This window comes from Engystomops pustulosus, chromosome 9, assembly GCF_040894005.1.
Source record: "Engystomops pustulosus chromosome 9, aEngPut4.maternal, whole genome shotgun sequence".
In the NCBI taxonomy this organism is placed as follows: domain Eukaryota; kingdom Metazoa; phylum Chordata; class Amphibia; order Anura; family Leptodactylidae; genus Engystomops; species Engystomops pustulosus.
In genome coordinates, this window is record NC_092419.1 from 7,229,367 (window position 1) to 7,249,452 (window position 20,086).

Genomic DNA, 20,086 nt, shown 5'->3' on the forward strand with positions numbered 1-20,086 from the left:
GGTTTTAATTTTTGCAAATGTATGAAAACATTATAAAACCTATACAAATTTGGTATCCCCATAATCGTAGCGACCCAAAGGATAAAGCAGACCTGTCATTTGTGGCGCTCAGTGAAAGCCGTAAAATCCAAGTCCACAAGAAAACAGCGCAAATGCGTTTTTTCACCAATTTCACAGCATTTGGAATTTTTTTCCTGCTTCCCAGTACACGGCATGGAATATTCAATACCATCACTATGATGTGCAATTTGTTAGGCAGAAAACCATCACACAGCTCTGTACATGGAAAAATACTGAAGTGATAGATTTATGAAGGAAGGTGGGGAGTGAAAAATGGAAAAACGCAAAAACAAAAAAGGGTCATGAAGGGGTTAAACTGCTATGTACGAAAATTTGTAAAAAAAAAAAAAATGCCCTGGTCACTAAAGCCTTTTCAGGCCTCATCATTAAGGGGTTTATACAAAATAAAACTCCGATGTGATGTCCCCGTTCTGATAGGATGAGGCTACGCACAAACTCGCACACTTTTCCGGGGCTTCTATTTTTTTTGGGGGGGCAATTACAAGAGCTAAACGCTGGTCTGGGGGGTTGTATTTCACCTCCCTGAATGAGGAGACGGTTCTGTAGCTTTTTGTTTGGAACTCCTGGACCCCAAAGCAAAGTCCGAAACAAACCCCCCCCCCCACCCCCCCCCCAGCTAAATCCATCAGATGTCTCTCTGGACAAACGACAGCTCATAGTCCATGGGGGAATTCAGGAATCCCGCCAGTCTCGGTACAACATCGGTCTCCTCTAATCCAGTCGGAGAAGTCAGTGTAAAGCTTTGCAGGATGGTGGTGAGAAAGAGAAAGAGCTCCATCCGGGCCAAACCCTCTCCTGGACACATCCTCCTCCCTGGAAGGAAATAGGAATGAAAAATTTGGGTTATAAAATCATAAAAAGCCAAATATAGGAGCAGATTTATCAAGCTGTCTGAAAGTCAGAATATTTCTAGTTGCCCATGGCAACCAATCACAGCTCCCCTTTAAAATATTCATGAGCACTGGTAAAATGAAAGCTGAGTTGTGATTGGTTGCCATGGGCAACTAGAAATATTCTGACTTTCAGACAGCTTGATAAATCTGCCACATTGGGGGTCATTTACTAAGGGCCCGATTCGCGGTTTCCCGACGTGTTACCTGAGTATTTCCGATTTGCGCCGATTTTCCCTGTATTGCCCCGGGTTTTTGGTGCACGCGATCGGATTGTGGTGCATCGGCGCTGGCATGCGCGCGACGGAAATTGGGGGGCGTGGCCGAACGAAAACCCGACGTATTCGGAAAAAACGCCGCATTTAAAAAAAGGAAATTGTGTCGCGGAGCTTGCGCTTACCCTCACTCAGCCGGCCTCGGTGTATTGAAGCGCGTTCCGATGCTTTTCAGCGCGGCAGCACCACCTGGTGGACGGCGGAGGAACTGCCTTAGTAAATCCACCGCAGAGAAGGCGCCGCTGGATCGCGAATGGGCCGGGTAAGTAAATCTGCCCCATTGTCTCTCTGGAGGATACGTAGGCGATCCGTGAAAATGCATCTACAGGAAGAATGTTATAGAGCAGAAGGAGAGGAACAGAGATCTATCGGGTTGCAATTTCTATGTTTCCTGTATCTCTCTGATTTTACTATGTCATGAAGGCGGGCCCACAAGTGATTGACAGCGGATTGTCTGGGACATAAAGAAGGCAGAGACTTGTATTGTCAATTCTACATTTAAGTTACAACAAATTCCACAAATTATGTAGTACATTGACTCTGCTCCTCCTGTTCTATAACATCCTATCTGCAAAGTACTCAGCATTTTCCACCTGGCCGGTTCTCATAAAAATATACATTCCACTTTATCGAGAAGAGCTTGAAAACTACAGTAAATCAGAGCATTATTACATTTGTTAAATGTTAAAGAGAACCCGTCATGCAAAATAACCCCCCTAATCCAAATATATTTTCATAAATTGCCATTAGAGAGCATTGCCTCTATCCCTTCATTGTCCCTCTTCATGCCTTAAGCAATGAGGTCCTAAAGCTGTATGCAAATGACCTGTGAAATGTCCAATGGGTCATTAGCATATTCAAGCTGTCCAGCTTATTCATGAGTGGGAAGCACAGCCACACCCCCAGTGCTTGACTGACAGCTGCTCCATGTAATGGCTGCTCCATGTGCTGGTGGCCACGCCCCCTGCAGCCTGTGTGTATGTGTATGTGAAAGATACAACAGCTCCAGGATGCAGCCATGTTATAGCAGCACAGGTCAGGTACTTGTGTAGCTGATGTCTGTGTCTCTGTGTATAGAAGGATATAGCATGTCAGCAGATAAAGCATAGACACTAGCAATGCTTTACTATACATTACACACAGACATGAGCAGGGGGAGGAGAGGGGAGGGGGAAGAGCAGTGACATCACTGCCTCTAACCATGTGACCAGCCTCATTTACATAATAAAGAATAGAAGAATAGAGGTGACAGGACAAGTGACACAGACCTGATGACAGGTGTCCTTTAACCCCTTCCCGACATTTGACGTAATAGTACTGCATCGCGGGAGGTGCGTTCCCGCAAAATGCAGTACTATTACGTCAAGCTTCTGGCCCCGGCTCCTGAGCGGAGCCGGGGCCAGAAGCTGCGGGTGTCGGCTATATGTTATAGCTGACACCCGCCTCTAACACCCGCGATTGGAGATTTCTCCGATCGCGGGTGTTAACCCCTAACACGCCGCGGTCGCGCTGACCGCGGTGTGTTAGAGGCATTTAAAGCTATTTAAAGTTGAATCGGACCCCCCCGCGGCGCTTACCGGGGGGGTCCGCTCCTCCGATCGCAGCCCCGGGACTGCCGGTGCCCGGGGCTGCGCGATCCTCCTCTCGGTGCCGGGTCCCTGCCTCCTGGCAGGACCCGGCTGTAAGACACTGGGCATGCGCAGCATGCTCAGTGTCTTACATTACACAGTGCAATACATCTGTATTGCACTGTGTAACCTGTAAAAAAGCTTGAACAAGTGATCAGAAGATCACTTGTTCAAGCTTAGATGTCAGTAACTGTAAGAAAAGGAAAAATAAATAAATAAAGGTTTTTTACAGTAAAAATAAATAATAAAAGAAAGTGAAAGTCCCCCCAAACATTTCCATTTCCCTTTACACAAGTAATAAAGTATAAAAAAACACTAAATCACGAAAAAACCCCACTTATTTGGTATCGCCGCGTCCGTAACAATCTGTACAATAAATCCTAATCATAATTGGACCCGCTCGGTGAACGTGGTAAAAAAAAACAACCAAAAACTTGCCAAAAATCAAAACTTTTTATCAAATTGCTTTACAAAAAATGTTCTAAAAAGTGATCCGAAAAAGTTACAAGCACCAAAATGATACCAATAAAAAGAGCAACTTGTCACGCAAAAAATAAGCTTACAACCAGCTCCGTAAACCAAAAAATACTATAATTATGCCACTATAAAAATGGCAATACTAAAACAAATGCAATTTTTTCTATTCTAGTTTTCCTTCAATAAAATTGGACAAATAAAAATAAAACTATATAAATGAGGTATCACCGTAATCGTAGTGATCCGTAGAATAAAGATAATATATTATTGTTATGCTACCATGAACAACCCCCCCAAAAAATGCTATAAATCCAAAACAAGAATTGATGATTTTATTTTCCTCCACACGTAAAAAGTTAATAAAATTTCTTCAATAAGCTAAAAACCCACTAAAATTACGTTTTTTTTACAGTGCATCTCGTCTCGCAAAAAATAAGCCCTTATTTGTCTAAATTGCTTAAAAAATAAATAAAGATTGTATAGCCTATTCCCAACGAGCGTTGTTATAGAACGGTGCGGCGGGTAGTGACTTTCCAACACCGGTCAGGGTAAGACGGCGGCTGTTCCTCACAGCCATCCATCCTGCCCCATGGACCAGAAGGGTTACGTTCCCCCCACACACCCCCAGTTTATTATCGCTACTGGCTCATCAATTCAGACGAGCCGATAGCAGTGAATTTACTTATGACGTCAGTAATACCGGTCACCATGTCTATAGACACGGTGATCGGGGCAGGGTGGCGGCTGTTCCTGACAGCCACCAGTTTTGCCTTGCGGTCCAGAGGGGTTTTGTTGCCCCCCTCTGTCCATGTTTGCCGCTATTTGCTGGTCGATTTGGTCCAGCCAAAAGCAGCAATATTCGTCACAATGGGCATCGCTAGGGTGAATAAGAGCAACACTTGGCTATAATTTCCCTACTAAAACGAAGATTTGGTACAAAAGCACTGGCCGTACACATTGTACAGATTATGGTGTACAACTCTTACGAGCTGTTCCAATGTGCAGGTCCTGCCGTATCATTTCTCCGTTTTCAAGAGGAAGATATTAGGAAACTAATATTGGGACAAGAAGGACGGGGCCCCAGTACCTCTGGTTTAGATGTTCCTGTATTTTGTCAGGGCAGCATTTTCCCGGTGAATTCTGCTGTTTCTAATGGTAGGACTCAATAAAGAGTCTGTTCCAAAAGAGAAGTTAGGATGGACACTACATACTACTAAGAGACCTGCGACACCTCCAGAGTGACAAAAGTTTAGTTGGTCCCCTGGTATATTCTACCTCCTTATACACTAGACATTCACAATTCACGCCCAACCTATTGTGAATTAATTTCGGTAAAATGAATAATTGTAACAACTGTTATGTCCCGTTGCTCCCTATACCCCTCCATTATTTCATAAGGGGCGCCACATAACGGGCACTGAACTTTCCAGAAATAATTGCAATTTCCATCTTGGACTCCATTGCACATCGTATTTGGAAACCACCTGTATGTTCAAAATGCTCATTACACTACACTACACTACACCACATATTACACCTTGCTATATTCCCCAAGGGGTGTACATTCAACAATTAGGGTCACTTTTCGGGTTTTCCTCTATTTTGGTACCACTACGGCTCTCCAAATGTATCCTGACACATGTGAAGGATTTCTTACAAATTTGGCCTCTAAAAGACAAACATCCCTCTTTTCCTCTACCGTGCGCCCAGAAAGTATTTTATATGCACATGTGGGGTACTTCTACACTCGGGAGAAATAGTTTTACACCTTTTTCGGGGTTATTTAATATATTATCCCTTGTGGCTTACATAAATTAGGGGTAAAGTGACATTTATAGGAAAATTTTCACCTTTTTAATGATTCGGGCCTAATTGGATCATTCACCTATAGGGGCAAATACATATATTACACATTGCAAAATTCTCTAAGGGGTGTGCATTCAAAGATTAGGGACACCTTTCGGATTCTTATCTGTTTTATACCACTAGGGTTCTCCAAATGCATGTCAAACATTTCTGTCAAATTTGGCTTCTAAAAGGCAAACATTCCCCTTTCCTTTTACTGTGCGCCCATACAACATTTTATATACACATGTGGGGTACTTCTACACTCGAGAGAAATAGGTTCACACATTTTGAGGGGTTATTACATTTTTTTATCCCTTGTGGCTATATAAAATTAGGAGTAAAATGACCTTTATAAGAAAATGTTCACCTTTTATCTATTTAAGTCCTAATTAAATCAAAAACCTTTACGGACAAATACACATATTACACCTTGCTAAATTCTCTAAGGGGTGTGCTTTCCAAAATGGTGACACTTGTTGGGGTTCCGCTCTGTTTTGGTACCACTACGGCTCTCTAAATGCATCCTGACACATGTAAAGGATGTCTGTCAAATTTGGCTTCTAAAAGGCCAACGCCCCTCTTTCCCTTCTGAGCTTCACTGCGTACCCATACAACATTTTATTTGCATGTGTGGGGCAATTTTATACTCGGGAGAAATGCTAGTACACATTTTTTGGGGTTGTTTCATCTTTAATGCCTTATGGGATACAAAAATTAGCCGTAAAAGTGACTTTTTTGGGAAAATGTTCACCTTTTTCCTTTTAGGGACCTAATTGAAGCAAACACCTGTAGGGGTAAATACACATATTACACCTTGCTGAATTCTCCAAAGGGTGCACTTTCCAAAATGGTGACACTTGTTGGGGTTCCCCTCTATTTTGGTACCACTAGGGCTCTCCAAATGCATCCTGACACATGTAAAGGATGATTGTCAAATCTGGCTTCTAAAAGGCCAAAGCCCCTCTTTCCCTTCTGAGCCTTACTGTGTACCCATACAACACTTTATATGCAAAAGTGGTGCAGTTCTGTGCTTAGGAGAAATAGTTTTACACATTTATGGGGTTGTTTAATCTTTTATCCCTTGTGGCTTACAAAAATTTGGGGTAAAAGTGACTTTTTTGAGAAAATTTTCACCTTTTTTCCCTTTTGGGGCCTAATTGAATCAAACACCGGTTGGGGAAAATACACAAATTACACGTTGCTAAACTCTCCAAGGGGTGTACTTTCCAAAATGGTGTCTCATGTTGGGGCTTTCCTCTGTTTTGGTACCACTATGGCTCTCCAAATGCATCCTGACACATGTAAACTTTTTCAGCCATATTTGCCCTGCAAAAACGAAACAACGCTCTTTCCATTCCAAGTGCCCCCCTGTGTCCGTACAGCAGGGTACAGTGACAAAATGGGTATTGGCATGCTCAGGAGGAATTGCCCTAAACATTGTAAAATGCATTTTCCTTTTTAACCCATTGTGAAGGTGCAAATTTTAGTGTTCAATGAATCTATAGTAAGATAAAATTACATTTCTCTAATTTCACTTTCATTTATCTTTCACGCTCATGAAACGCTCAAAGGGTTAACAAAATTCCCAAAGGTTGTTTTGAATATTTTGAGGGGTGTAGTTTCTAAAATGGTGTCATTTGTGGGGGGTTTCTGTCATGTGGGCCTTATAAAGTCACTTCTAACTAAATTGACCCTCCAAAAGTAGGTTTTGATGATTTTCGTGAAAATCTGAAAAATTGCACCTAAAGTTATAAGCCTCCTAACATCCGAAATAAAGGAAAAGATGTATGAAAAATGAAGCCAAGTTAAAGCAGACATATGGAAAATGTTAGTTATCAAGTTATTTTAGTGATATGACCAACTTTCCAAAAAGTAGAAAATTTTGAATTTGGAAAACATTGTTTTTTTCAAAATTTTTGCCAAATTTCCATTTATTTCATAAATAAATACTAAATATATTTATTAAATTTCTCAACCAGCATGAAGTACAATGTGTCACGAAAAAACAATCTCAAAATCAACTGGATATGTTAAAGCGTTCCAAATTTATAACCACTTAAATAGACACATGTCAGATTTTAAAAAATGGTCCGTGTCAGGAAGGTGAAAAGTGGCTTCAGCGTTAAGGGGTTAAATACATGGCTCGGTGGGGGCATTGGCCTACCAGGTATAGCACAATACCAGGAAGCCACGAGGCTGTGGACAACATCCCCAGGTATAAGATGGCTAAGTATTCAGCATCAAGCAGACGTATATAAGACTTACCTCTGCGGTCCCTCCAGGTGTCCCGCTGCGCCGTCTCTCCGTTACCCTGTTTATTTACAGGAGCTCGGAAGCTGAGCCACACCCACTTGTCACCATTCCCTACGCTGTATCATGCGTTGAGACAGGGGCGGCTTCAGGTTTCAGTAGCCCCTTGGTGGCAGAGCCTCTGTGGGCCCCTTTACAGTGAACTCAGGTAGCGGCATCAACAATTCAGAAACTAAAACAGTCTCCTGTTCCCTAAAATTTTCCCAAGTTTTTAGAACCAAGCAACCCCCTCATGCCCTATTACACCCTCACACCTCATTAGATACAGCCCCCCTCACCCCTATGGATTCCTTATGTACAGAGGGCCCCACAGCAGCACTGGGCCCCAGCACTTGCCCAGGAATGCCCAGTGCTGGCGCCGACCCTGCGCCGAGATACAGGGACAGGTGGGCGTGGTCGACCACCTTGGCCGGTCAGAAGGTGCAGCTTTCATGTTTATTTACAGGGGGACAGCGAGAAAGCGCCGCGGGACACCTGGAGGGAACGCAGAGGTAAAGTAAATGCCCCCTCCTGGCCACATATTTTGTTTCAGCTCTTTAATAACCCTTTAAATAAATTAGCAAAAATATCTATATTTCTGTTGGGGACAAAGTGTACAAAAATGAGCAGAGAAAAGAACTTTTTTGATCTTACCAATTGGCTGCAATGAAACAGAGTGAAAAATTTAAAGGGGTCTGAAATTTTGGAGGATGTGGTACATGGCCATGTGAATGAGGCCTAGTTAGGGTTAATATCCTGAGTAGTGAGTGTCTGATATATGACATGTATCTCCGCTCCTGGAAGGACTTACCTGCTGAGAACGCCATCATTGCATCGCTGTTCTTAAACTTCCCATTCTCATCCAAGAAATGGTTCGGATTAAACTTCCACGGAGAAGCAAATTGTTTGGGGTCTCGATGAACGGTGCAGAGTAAGGGGTAAATCTCTGTGCCCTGAGAAATAAAACAGATCTCTAATACCTGGGCTCAGTTCTATGTTGTGGTGAGTAATTTTTCTACAAAAAATTCTATCCTGATCTTTGTAGGTTTTCCAGAAATTGCCATTGATCAGATACTGTGGGTGGAATTTAAAGGGGTTGTCCACTTTCAGCAAATATCTGATATGGTTTGTGTAAGGAAAAATTATAAAATCTGTATCAATTCCTTACGGTTTTCTAGATCTCTGCTTGCTGTCCCACTGTAGAAAGCTTCTTTGTTGTGATGGACATGCAGGTACAAAGAAAATTTCTATAGAATGACAGCAAGCAGAGATCTAGAAAACTATAAGGAATTGATACAGAAAATATATTGGAAAATTGTAAAATTTTTCCTCCCACAAACCATATAAAATATTTGCTGAAAGTGGACGACCCCTTTAACAACGTCTTAGGTTCTGCCGGTCTCTAGCTGGAAAACGCTGGTGATTTTCTGCGCCGGATTTATCAATGTTACAATGAATTCTGGTGCAGTATAAGACTGTCAGTTCCTACTTGAGACCTACATATTGGGGGTCATTTACTAAGGGCCCGATTCGCGTTTTCCCGACGTGTTACCCGAATATTTCCGATTTGCGCCGATTTTACCTTCATAAATCCCGTCCGGTCCCGAATCCTGTGCAGAGAACGCGCCGCTGGATCGCAAATGGGCCGGGTAAGTAAATCTGGCCCATTGTGCGCCACAATTTTTGGCACACGGAGGGTTCCCTGCAAGCCACGCCCCTTTCTTGCCACACCCATTTGCTGAAGGTCACGCCCCCTTAGTGGGACAAGTTGGAAAAGTGCCAAAAAAGGGTCGAAAAGCCTTGATATCTGTGGCACACGGCACTTTTTTTTTTTTTTGGTGCAGTACCACCAGAATTCTGGCGCATGTGCGTTACTAAATTTCCCCCTGAATGTAAACATTGTAACTTTCTAGGGAATGTTTTTACCAATATGGTGGCTGGGCTTCCCTTTACCTGAAGGACTCCCTCAGCATTTATCTAACATGACAAAGGCTAAAGAGCGTTTCCACTTATTCCTTACCTTCGGTATCTCATAACCTCTAAATTGGACATCTCTGGTTACCATATGTGGCACGTTCAAAGGGGCAACATCACAAAACCTCTGGATCTCGTTGATCACTGCCTGGGTGTAAGGCATGTGCAGCCGGTCATCATAATTAGGCTCTCGATCTCGTCCGATCACGTGATCGATCTCGTTATGGAGTTTAGCTGTAAATAAAGGTTTCAAACTTTATAGATATTGGGAAGAGACAACATCAATGGGGCAGATTTACTTACCCGGTCCATTCGCGATCCAGCGGCGCGTTCTCTGTGGTGGATTCGGGTCCGGCCGGGATTTAATAAAGTAGTTCTTCCGCCGTCCACCAGGTGGCGCTGCTGCGCTGAAAAGCATCTGAACGTGCTGGAGTTCACCGGCTCGGGCTGAGTGAAGGTAAGCGCGTCCCGAGCGACACATTTTCCGTTCTTAAATGGGGCGGTTTTTCCGAATACGTTGGGTTTTCGTTCGGCCACGACCCCCGATTTCCATCGCGCGCATGCCAGCGCGCCACAATCCGATCGCGTGCGCCAAAATCCCGGGGCAATTCAGGTACAATCGGCGCAAATCGGAAATATTCGGGTAACACGTCGGGAAAACGCGAATCGGGCCCTTAGTAAATGACCCCCAATATCTTTAATTGGGACAATGGATTAAGATGTGGCCTTCCTTACTTATTATCTTGGCTGGACATGCGCAGAACGCCGCTTCTCAGACAAGTGTGCGCATCTACCAGTGCATCGGTAGGCAGAACGCAAGAGGCTACTGGGGCGTGGAGTAGCCGCACCGTGTAGCTTCAGCTCCAGCTACTCCACGCCGCAGTAGCCTCTTTAAGAAATTTAAATATTGGGGGAATTTAAATTTTAAAAAGTTCTGGGCCACGAAAGAATTACCCCTAAAAAGGGCAATACTACTCTACATTAGAGGAACCTGACACCGGATCTGCCTTAACAGGTAGATCCGTGGTGGTATGTTCCTTTAAATCTGCCCCAGTCTGCTGCAACAAAGATTTAGATGCCCTTAAAAAATCCCTTCAAATAAGAACTACAGTACATCAGATTCCACCAATCACTTACCCTGTATTTCAGGATGTTTCAGTAAGGTAAGTAGTCCATATTTCAGGGTGGTGCTGACTATTTCTGATCCGGCTATCAACAGGTTGTGGGTTATTATCAGGAGGTTCTTTAAATGGAATTCTGTATTGGGATCGTTCTTCTCCTGGGGATAAGTGGGAAACATGATCTTTATAGAGAATTTTTAGCACTAGTTGCAGAGACTTTACGGCTTTCTCGCTCACGAAACGCGGCTTCATCTTCTGTTCGTATAAAATACCTCTTCCATCTTGATGAGGAAGCTGTCGATGAAATGTCGGGGAGCGCTGGGATCCAGGGACTCCTGGCAGGCCTTTACCCTCTCATATATAAACTCGATCATCTCATCTAAAAGCTGAGTTATCCTCTGGTGAGGTCCTGGAAAGTGCTTGGTAAGAGGGAGAACGCTCAGCAGCTGTAGAGTTATGATACAGAAAAAAATTAGGAGACGAATTCCTTGTAGCGTAGACTTAAATCTACTACCAGAATCAAAGGATGTAAACCAAGCACACCTACATGCTGGTGCGTGGCCCCATTGGCAGGATCCACTCATATTTTAGCTCCTTATGACCTGGTTTTGACAAAAATGGATTTTAAAAATTATGCTAATTAGCTTGAGGGGCTCTGAGCTGCATTGTTCTGTCTGAAGCCCCTCAAGTTCATTTGCATATTTTTTTTCCCCAGACCTGGAAAAACACTTCCCTGGAGCTAAGGGACAAATTTCTCCAGTTTGGTTACTGACCAAAAGTGACTGACAATTACATAAGCAAAGCAGCCAATAACAGATACCTGGGTACCACTAGTTGTCATCTGCAGCCCACAACTGAAGATCCTACATCCTACATTTCCAGGCAACACCAACCTATTCCTCATAAAGATACAAGACTAAAAGAAACATTCCCAGTCCCTCCTCTCCTTTACTTCTGGCAAGTTTTCCAAGATGGAATAACCCAACAAATCCCCTAAACTACAATGAGGATCAATCATCTTGTGAAGAGCGGAGATGGAGCCTCCAAAGCAGATGGGAATCCACTGCAGAAAAGACTCCAGTTACCTGTGCGCAGGTAGAACCTGTAAAATATAAAGATTCGTTCATAATTCTGAGAAGTTTGGTAAATCTCTCATCCTCGTACTCAAAACGTTCTCCGAATACCATGGAGCAAAGAACGTTAGAGAAAGCGTCCATGAGCTTCTTAGTGGGATCCACAGGACGACCTAGAAGAAAGTGCGACATCTCAATGACACTGTTCACGCATTTTCAGCTTTAACACCAGGATGAAGGATTGTACACCAAGCACACTGACATACTGGTGTGCGCCCCCTCTGGCCACTCTTCTTTTAGATTCTCGTGCCCTTGTTTGGACAAAAACAATCCTTTTACAATTAGGCACAGGCGTTAGTTGAGCCTGGAGACCCTCAGGCTCATTTAGATTATTTTTAAAGCTTTTTTTCTTGCATAAGAAGCTGAAATAAGAGCGGATCCTGCCAGAGAGGGCGCGCACCAGTATGTCAGTGTGTTGGGTTTACAATCCTTCATCCTTGTCCTTTAAATTCCATAATGAAACTGGACATCTGGACATGATTTATCAAGTCTGTAGCCCAGTATGACTATGAGATATGGAGCTGCTCCATGGAAATGGAAGAATTGCCAAGGATGAGACTCAATCATATAGTGATGGCTGTGCATGCACCTTGTATGGTGCCACCTAGTCCTTATGGGTCCATGGAATACATCTATGAGGCATCATATTCTCACTTAAAAGTATTGTGGGTGTCAGACACATATCAATATATTGTCCTTAACTCTTGCGTACCCCGTCTTACCATTAAGCTTTCTAAATTCCTCCACAACACATTGGGCTTCCTTTCGGATCTTCCACTCACTGCTTTTCTTCCCGAATCCAAAATTCTTCATTGTAAAGTTCCTCAAAATATTCCACTGCTTCCCGTTACTCAGAATAAATCCTACAAAATGCAGACAAAGTTGGATGAGTGTTGGCGGATTCTAGTGCCCTGGGAGGGGCTGGAAAGGAGCAGTTTCCCCCCCACCCTTGGGAAACATGTGACCTTTTCAAATATATGAAAACACCCATCACTTGCCTTAGCGACGCCCCCTGCTCCTCTACAGCCAATCCCGAGTGAGGGGAGTTATTCATACATTTGAAAAGGTCACATGGAAGAGCTGTTTCCCAAGGGTGGGGGGGGGGGGGGGACCTGCTCCTTTCCAGCCCCTCCCAATTGGCAACTGCCTAGTCACACAGCAGATGCTAATGAAAGGTACAATATAACATATCTTTTTTTCTGTAAAACCTATTTTTATACAAAAACACTTTGACAGTGTATGTACTATGCTCTGTGGGGACTGGGGAAGTGCTAAAAATGGGTCTCCTGGTGACAGGTTCCCTTTAACTTATCAGAGCTGAATCCCCAATAAAATGTAGAAACATTAAGTAATCTGGGCTCTGGGCTAGGCCACATTATATTCCGGGGTATAATCTGGGCTAGGCCACGTTATATTCCGGGGTATAATCTGGGCTAGGCCACGTTATATCCCGGGGTATAATCTGGGCTAGGCCACGTTATATTCCGGGGTATAATCTGGGCTAGGCCACTTTAGTTTGGGCTGGGGGTGTACCGTGGCCTGTTACACCGGCATGGGGAAAGTTTAAAACATCTTAATAAATTCATTCCGGTGTCTCTTGACTTTGGTCCTGGTGTGGATGACGTCTTTACGTCTTTATCTACCAGTCTTCTGGTGATAAGGCACATAAATCGCTCCCTCACCTTGGGGCGGAGGAGGTGGGAAGCGGGCAAGGAGCAGGAATGGGCCAAAAACCAATGGAGACTATAGCAGAAATCCCTGCCAGTTCAGACCTGCTCTTAGGTCCAAACCCAATCTACTAAGAGGTCGGAGCCCCTCAGTAGATTTGGGCGTCAGACCATTGGCAGAAGGAAGTTTCCCATCCCAGTCCTAATGACTCTCCCTCAGTGTCTTTGGACTTTGGTCCTGGTGTAGACGACTTCTGGTCCCCTGAGGCCCCTGAGGCCTATGTGTGATGTGGTAGTTTGGTCTTGTGATGGAGCAACTAAACTCAGTTGTACCATGAGTTACTGGACAAAGGTTTCTCAGTAATATGGTCGTAGTACCCCTCCTACCTGTTACCAGGATTTTCAGATAAATTGTGAGTCAATGGGGGTCATTTACTAAGGGCCCAATTCGCGTTTTCCCGATGTGTTACCCGAATATTTCCGATTTGCGCCGATTTTCCCTGAATTGCCCCGGGATTTTGGCGCACGTGATCGGATTGTGGCGCATCGGCGCTGGCATGCACGCGACAAAAATCAGGGGGCGTGACCGAACGAAAATTCGACGGATTCGGAAAAACCTCCGCATTTAAAAAAAAAAAAAGTGTCGCTGGACTCGCGCTTACCTTCACCAGGTATAGGCCATTGAACTTCAGTGCATTCTGGGGAACTTCAGCACAGCAGCGACACCTGGTGGACGGCGGAGGAACTACCTTAGTGAATCCTGGCCGGACCCGAATCCTCCGCAGAGAACGCGCCGCTGGATCGCGAACGGACCGGGTAAGTAAATCTGCCCCAATATGTGATGAGAAGTGACAAAGTTTTATCCTTACCATAACCTTGGGTAAATCTCTCCAGTACAGGTACAGGACCTCTGGCACCAAATTCATCCCTTCGATCAACAAGAGCTTCCTTTACAGTCTCATATCCACAGAGAACAACCGCTGGTTTAGAGCCCAAGTAAAGGGTATATACTGACCCATACTGATCCCAAAGCTGAAAAAAGCATAAAGATCTACATTTTTCTTCAATAAAAAACATTTTTTAGAGGGTATTAGAATTTTCGTGCCATCTATAAAGGTGGGATCACGGAGTAAGAGTCTCCTTACAAAGACTTTGCCATTTAATGCCGCCTTACAGGCGTGTGGAGACTTATAGGCATTGATGCTCCACTAGGGCATTCTGGGAAATATGTAAATAATTTTTTACCGGATGGAACAAGGAAAACTAAGCCTATTTTTTTACCCTCTGACCTGAGTCAAAAACTCTCCTGCAGCTAAACATTGTACTGAAGAGACGCAACCACATTGACACAGCGCTGTCAACGGTCAGGAATCTGTTCCTTCTGGAATAGTTATACCGTTTTGGCTTTAATCTGACATAATAATAATAATTCTTTAGTTATATAGCGCACACAGATTACGCAGCGCTGCACAGAGCTTACCAAATCAGTCCCTGTCCCCAGTGGGGCTCACAATCTAATCAATCAACCAGTGTGTTTTGGAGTGTGGGAGGAAACCGGAGGACCCGTAGGAAACCCACGCAAACACAGAGAAAACATACAAACTCTTTGCAGATGTTGACCCTGGGACTTGAACCCAGGTCCCCAGCGCTGCGAGACTGTAATGCTCATTTCATTAGGCTTCCTGAAAGTCATGCTTGATGATAAAGGGGGCTGCCTTACAAGGTAGCAAAAGAGGCGGGGTTTTCATTGTCCCATCCTAGAAAACGTATTTGCATAATTGGGGTCATTTACTAAGGGCCCGATTCGCGTTTTCCCGACGTGTTACCCGAATATTTCCGATTTGCGCCGATTTTCCCTGTATTGCCCCGGGATTTTGGCGCACGCGATCGGATTGTGGTGCATCGGCGCCGGCATGCGCGTGACGGAAATCGGGGGGCGTGGCCGAACGAAAACCCGACGTATTCGGAAAAACCACCGCATTTAAAAACGGAAAATGTGTCGCTTGGGACGCGCTTACCTTCACCTGGTCCGGGTCGGTGAATTTCAGGGCATCCGGATGCTTTTCAGCGCAGCAGCGCCACCTGGTGGACGGCGGAGGAACTACCTTGATGAATCCCGGCCGGACCCGAATCCACCGCAGAGAACGCGCCGCTGGATCGCGAACGGATCGGGTAAGTAAATCTGCCCCATTCTCTATAAAGAAAGTAATTATTTTGATGCTTGGGGGTCTTGGCTCTGACTACCTAGATCACGATTCCCCCTGTGCTTAGTCTTCTCTTAGGCCCATAGAATAATGTATGTAGTAATAAAATTCACGAATGTTTCGGGTGTTTTGTAGACAACAGTAAAACTTATTGGAATGTAACTTGTCAACTAGTTTGACACCGATTACAAATTATCAATTTTAGGTTAAATTTTAATTATGCAATAAATGTTCTTCCTGTAAATAGGTAAATCTAGAATTGTCTGACCTTGAAGAGGGATGGCACCAGCGCCCCCCTCTGGATGTGCAGCAGAGACCCGATCAGGGGCAGGGGAGTGGGTCCTTGAGGAAGGTGACATCTTCTGCTTGTTGTATTCCGACTCATAAAGATGAAGATGCAAATAAGAGCCAGGATCGTCATCCATGTACAGTCCATGGTCCAATACTATGACTAATAGTATGTATAAAGGGGAAGCTTCTACAAGGGTGAGGTGCTCTTAAATTTCTCTTTTCGGATCCAAATCCTAAAAATAAATACATATACATTAGTTTCAATTACAGGGTCTGGGATATTGACCAATAGATCATCAAACAGACACATATTTAAGGACTTGTTCATGTATCTAATATATAAAGCTGAGTGTATCAATATGTATATGTCCACTAAAGTAATCCACACTGCAGCCTCCTGACCTTCTACAGGTCAGTATTAGGAGCTCTGAGCTCTGATTGGTTGCTATAGGCAATGAAGAACATTCATTGGGGCAGATTTACTTACCCGGTCCATTCGCGATCCAGCGGCGCGTTCTCTGCGGAGGATTCGGGTTCTGCTGGGATTCACTAAGGCAGTTCCTCCGACGTCCACCAGGTAGCGCTGCTGCGCTGAAGTTCATCAGAATGCACTAAAGTTCACCGTCCTATCGTGGGTGCAGGTAAGTGCGTGTCTAGCGACACTTTTTTTTATTTTAAATGCGGCGGTTTTTCCGAATCCGTCGGGTCTTCTCACGGCCACGCCCCCGATTTCTGTCGCGTGCATGCCGGCGCCGATGCGCCACAATCCGATTAAGTGCGCCAAAATCCCGGGGCAAAACAGTAAAATTCGGGTAACCCGACGGAAAAATTTGATTTGGGCCCTTATTAAATGACCCCCACAGTATAAGATTGTGTGTGAGTTAATATGCTTTCAATTGCGACGCTTAGCCAACATTGTTGTAGAAGCATTAAATCATCTCTGATACTCCAGTCAAATCCTTGCCATCCAACGTCCTTGCAAAGCCAACGTTGTTGTTATAGAGATATTAGAACATTTCTGAAACTTCAGTCACATACAGAGCTGCAGTCTTATCCTTGCCATATGCATAGCCAACATTGTTGTACAGGCATTAAATCATCTCTGATACTCCAGTCACATCCTTGCCATATGTTTAGCCAACATTGTTGTTGTAGAGATATTAGATACTTTCTGATACTCCAGTCCCATTCAGAGCTGCAGTCTTATCAATACCAGTATATCATCTCTCATACACCAGTCACATCTAGAGCAGCAATCTTATATCTTCCATGAGATCATCAAAGTTTATACTGTTGGAAAAAAGACACATGTCCATCAAGTTCAACCAAGGAAGGGAAGGGATTGGATGAGGAAGAGATTTATGGGAAAAAATCTATATAACATAACCATCAATGTTTATTTAGGTGTAAAAAGGCATCTAGACCCTTCTTGAAGCTCTCTGCTGTCCCTGCTGTGACCAGCGCCTGAGCTCTCTGCTGTCCCTGCTGTGACCTGCACCTGAGCTCTCTGCTGTCCCTGCTGTGACCAGCGCCTGAGCTCTCTGCTGTCCCTGCTGTGACCAGCACCTGAGCTCTCTGCTGTCCCTGCTGTGACCAGCGCCTGAGCTCTCTGCTGTCCCTGCTGTGACCTGTGCCTGAGCTCTCTGCTGTCCCTGCTGTGACCAGCGCCTGAGCTCCCTGCTGTCCCTGCTGTGACCAGCGCCTGAGCTCTCTGCTGTCCCTGCTGTGACCAGCGCCTGAGCTCTCTGCTGTCCCTGCTATGACCAGCGCCTGAGCTCTCTGCTGTCCCTGCTGTGACCAGCGCCTGAGCTCTCTGCTGTCCCTGCTGTGACCAGCGCCTGAGCTCTCTGCTGTCCCTGCTGTGACCAGCACCTGAGCTCTCTGCTGTCCCTGCTGTGCTCTGCTCCTGAGATCTCTGCTGTCCCTGCTTTGACCAGCGCCTGAGCTCTCTGCTGTCCCTGCTGTGACCAGCGCCTGAGTTCTCTGCTGTCCCTGCTGTGACCAGCGGCTGAGCTCTATGCTGTCCCTGCTGTGACCAGCGCCTGAGCTCTCTGCTGTCCCTGCTGTGACCTGCGCCTAAGCTCTCTGCTGTCCCTGCTGTGACCTGTGCCTAAGCTCTCTGCTGTCCCTGCTGTGACCTGCGCATGAGCTCTCTGCTGTCCCTGCTGTGACCTGCGCCTGAGCTCTCTGCTGTCCCTGCTGTGACCAGCGCCTGAGTTCTCTGCTGTCCCTGCTGTGACCAGCGGCTGAGCTCTCTGCTGTCCCTGCTGTGACCAGCGCCTGAGCTCTCTGCTGTCCCTGCTGTGACCTGCGCCTGAGCTCTCTGCTGTCCCTGCTGTGACCTGCGCATGAGCTCTCTGCTGTCCCTGCTGTGACCAGCGCCTGAGCTCTCTGCTGTCCCTGCTGTGACCTGTGCCTGAGCTCTCTGCTGTCCCTGCTGTGACCAGCACCTGAGCTCTCTGCTGTCCTTGCTGTGACCTGCGCCTGAGCTCTCTGCTGTCCCTGCTGTGACCAGCGCCTGAGCTCCCTGCTGTCCCTGCTGTGACCAGCGGCTGAGCTCTCTGCTGTCCCTGCTGTGACCAGCGCCTGAGCTCTCTGCTGTCCCTGCTGTGACCTGCGCCTGAGCTCTCTGCTGTCCCTGCTGTGACCAGTGCCTGAGCTCTCTGCTGTCCCTGCTGTGACCAGCGCCTGAGCTCTCTGCTGTCCCTGCTGTGACCTGTGCCTGAGCCCTCTGCTGTCCCTGCTGTGACCTGTACCTGAGCTCTCTGCTGTCCCTGCTGTGACCAGCGCCAGAGCTCTCTACTGTCCCTGCTGTGACCAGCGCCTGAGCTCTCTGCTGTCCCTGCTGTGACCAGCGCCTGAGCAAGGCTATTCCACAGATTGACAGTTCTCATAGTAAAAAATCCCTTCTGCTTCTGGTGATCAAACCTTGTTTTCTCCAGACAGAGACAGTGCCCTTTTTTTTTGTATGGACCATTCATATATTTATATAAATTAATCATGTCCCCTCGTAGTCGTCTCTTTTCCAGACTAACTACATCTAGTTGTCTTAATCTTTCCCCATAACTGAGACCCTCCATACCCCTTATCATTTTTGTGGCTCTATGTTGAACCCTCTCCGGCTCCAGGGCCTCCTTTTTATGGACCGGTGCCCAGAACTGGACGGCATATTCCAGGTGAGGCGAAACCAATGCCTTGTACAGTGGAAATATTACACCCCTATCCCCATCCAACGTCCTTGCAAAGCCAACGTTGTTGTTATAGAGATATTAGAACATTTCTGAAACTTCAGTCACATACAGAGCTGCAGTCTTATCCTTGCCATATGCATAGCCAACATTGTTGTACAGGCATTAAATCATCTCTGATACTCCAGTCACATCCTTGCCATATGTTTAGCCAACATTGTTGTTGAAGAGATATTAGATACTTTCTGATACTCCAGTCCCATTCAGAGCTGCAGTCTTATCAATACCAGTATATCATCTCTCATACACCAGTCACATCTAGAGCAGCAATCTTATATCTTCCATGAGATCATCAAAGTTTATACTGTTGAAAAAAAGACACATGTCCATCAAGTTCAACCAAGGAAGGGAAGGGATTGGATGAGGAAGAGATTTATGGGAAAAAATCTATATAACATAACCATCAATGTTTATTTAGGTGTAAAAAGGCATCTAGACCCTTCTTGAAGCTCTCTGCTGTCCCTGCTGTGACCAGCGCCTGAGTTCTCTGCTGTCCCTGCTGTGACAAGCGGCTGAGCTCTATGCTGTCCCTGCTGTGACCAGCGCCTGAGCTCTCTGCTGTCCCTGCTGTGACCTGCGCCTAAGCTCTCTGCTGTCCCTGCTGTGACCTGCGCATGAGCTCTCTGCTGTCCCTGCTGTGACCTGCGCCTGAGCTCTCTGCTGTACCTGCTGTGACCAGCGCCTGAGTTCTCTGCTGTCCCTGCTGTGACCAGCGGCTGAGCTCTATGCTGTCCCTGCTGTGACCAGCGCCTGAGCTCTCTACTGTCCCTGCTGTGACCTGCGCCTAAGCTCTCTGCTGTCCCTGCTGTGACCTGCGCATGAGCTCTCTGCTGTCCCTGCTGTGACCTGCGCCTGAGCTCTCTGCTGTCCCTGCTGTGACCAGCGCCTGAGTTCTCTGCTGTCCCTGCTGTGACCAGCGGCTGAGCTCTATGCTGTCCCTGCTGTGACCAGCGCCTGAGC

At 45.8% G+C, this 20,086-nt stretch overlaps 1 protein-coding gene across 1 annotated transcript in view; it reads right to left on the minus strand.

Annotated features, from left to right (window-relative positions):
• Window positions 1-706: 706 nt before the first annotated feature.
• Window positions 707-20,086, minus strand: part of LOC140077499 (cytochrome P450 2G1-like) — a 108,477-nt gene continuing 89,097 nt past the window's right edge. The window contains exons 5-13 of the mRNA XM_072124739.1: window positions 15,856-16,111; window positions 14,253-14,415; window positions 12,439-12,579; window positions 11,669-11,829; window positions 10,856-11,029; window positions 10,600-10,741; window positions 9,509-9,696; window positions 8,300-8,441; window positions 707-894 (exon numbers count right to left, since the gene is read on the minus strand). Coding sequence (XP_071980840.1) covers window positions 707-894; window positions 8,300-8,441; window positions 9,509-9,696; window positions 10,600-10,741; window positions 10,856-11,029; window positions 11,669-11,829; window positions 12,439-12,579; window positions 14,253-14,415; window positions 15,856-16,023 — 1,467 coding nt within the window. The 5' untranslated portion in view covers window positions 16,024-16,111. The remainder of the gene's footprint in view (window positions 895-8,299; window positions 8,442-9,508; window positions 9,697-10,599; window positions 10,742-10,855; window positions 11,030-11,668; window positions 11,830-12,438; window positions 12,580-14,252; window positions 14,416-15,855; window positions 16,112-20,086) is intronic.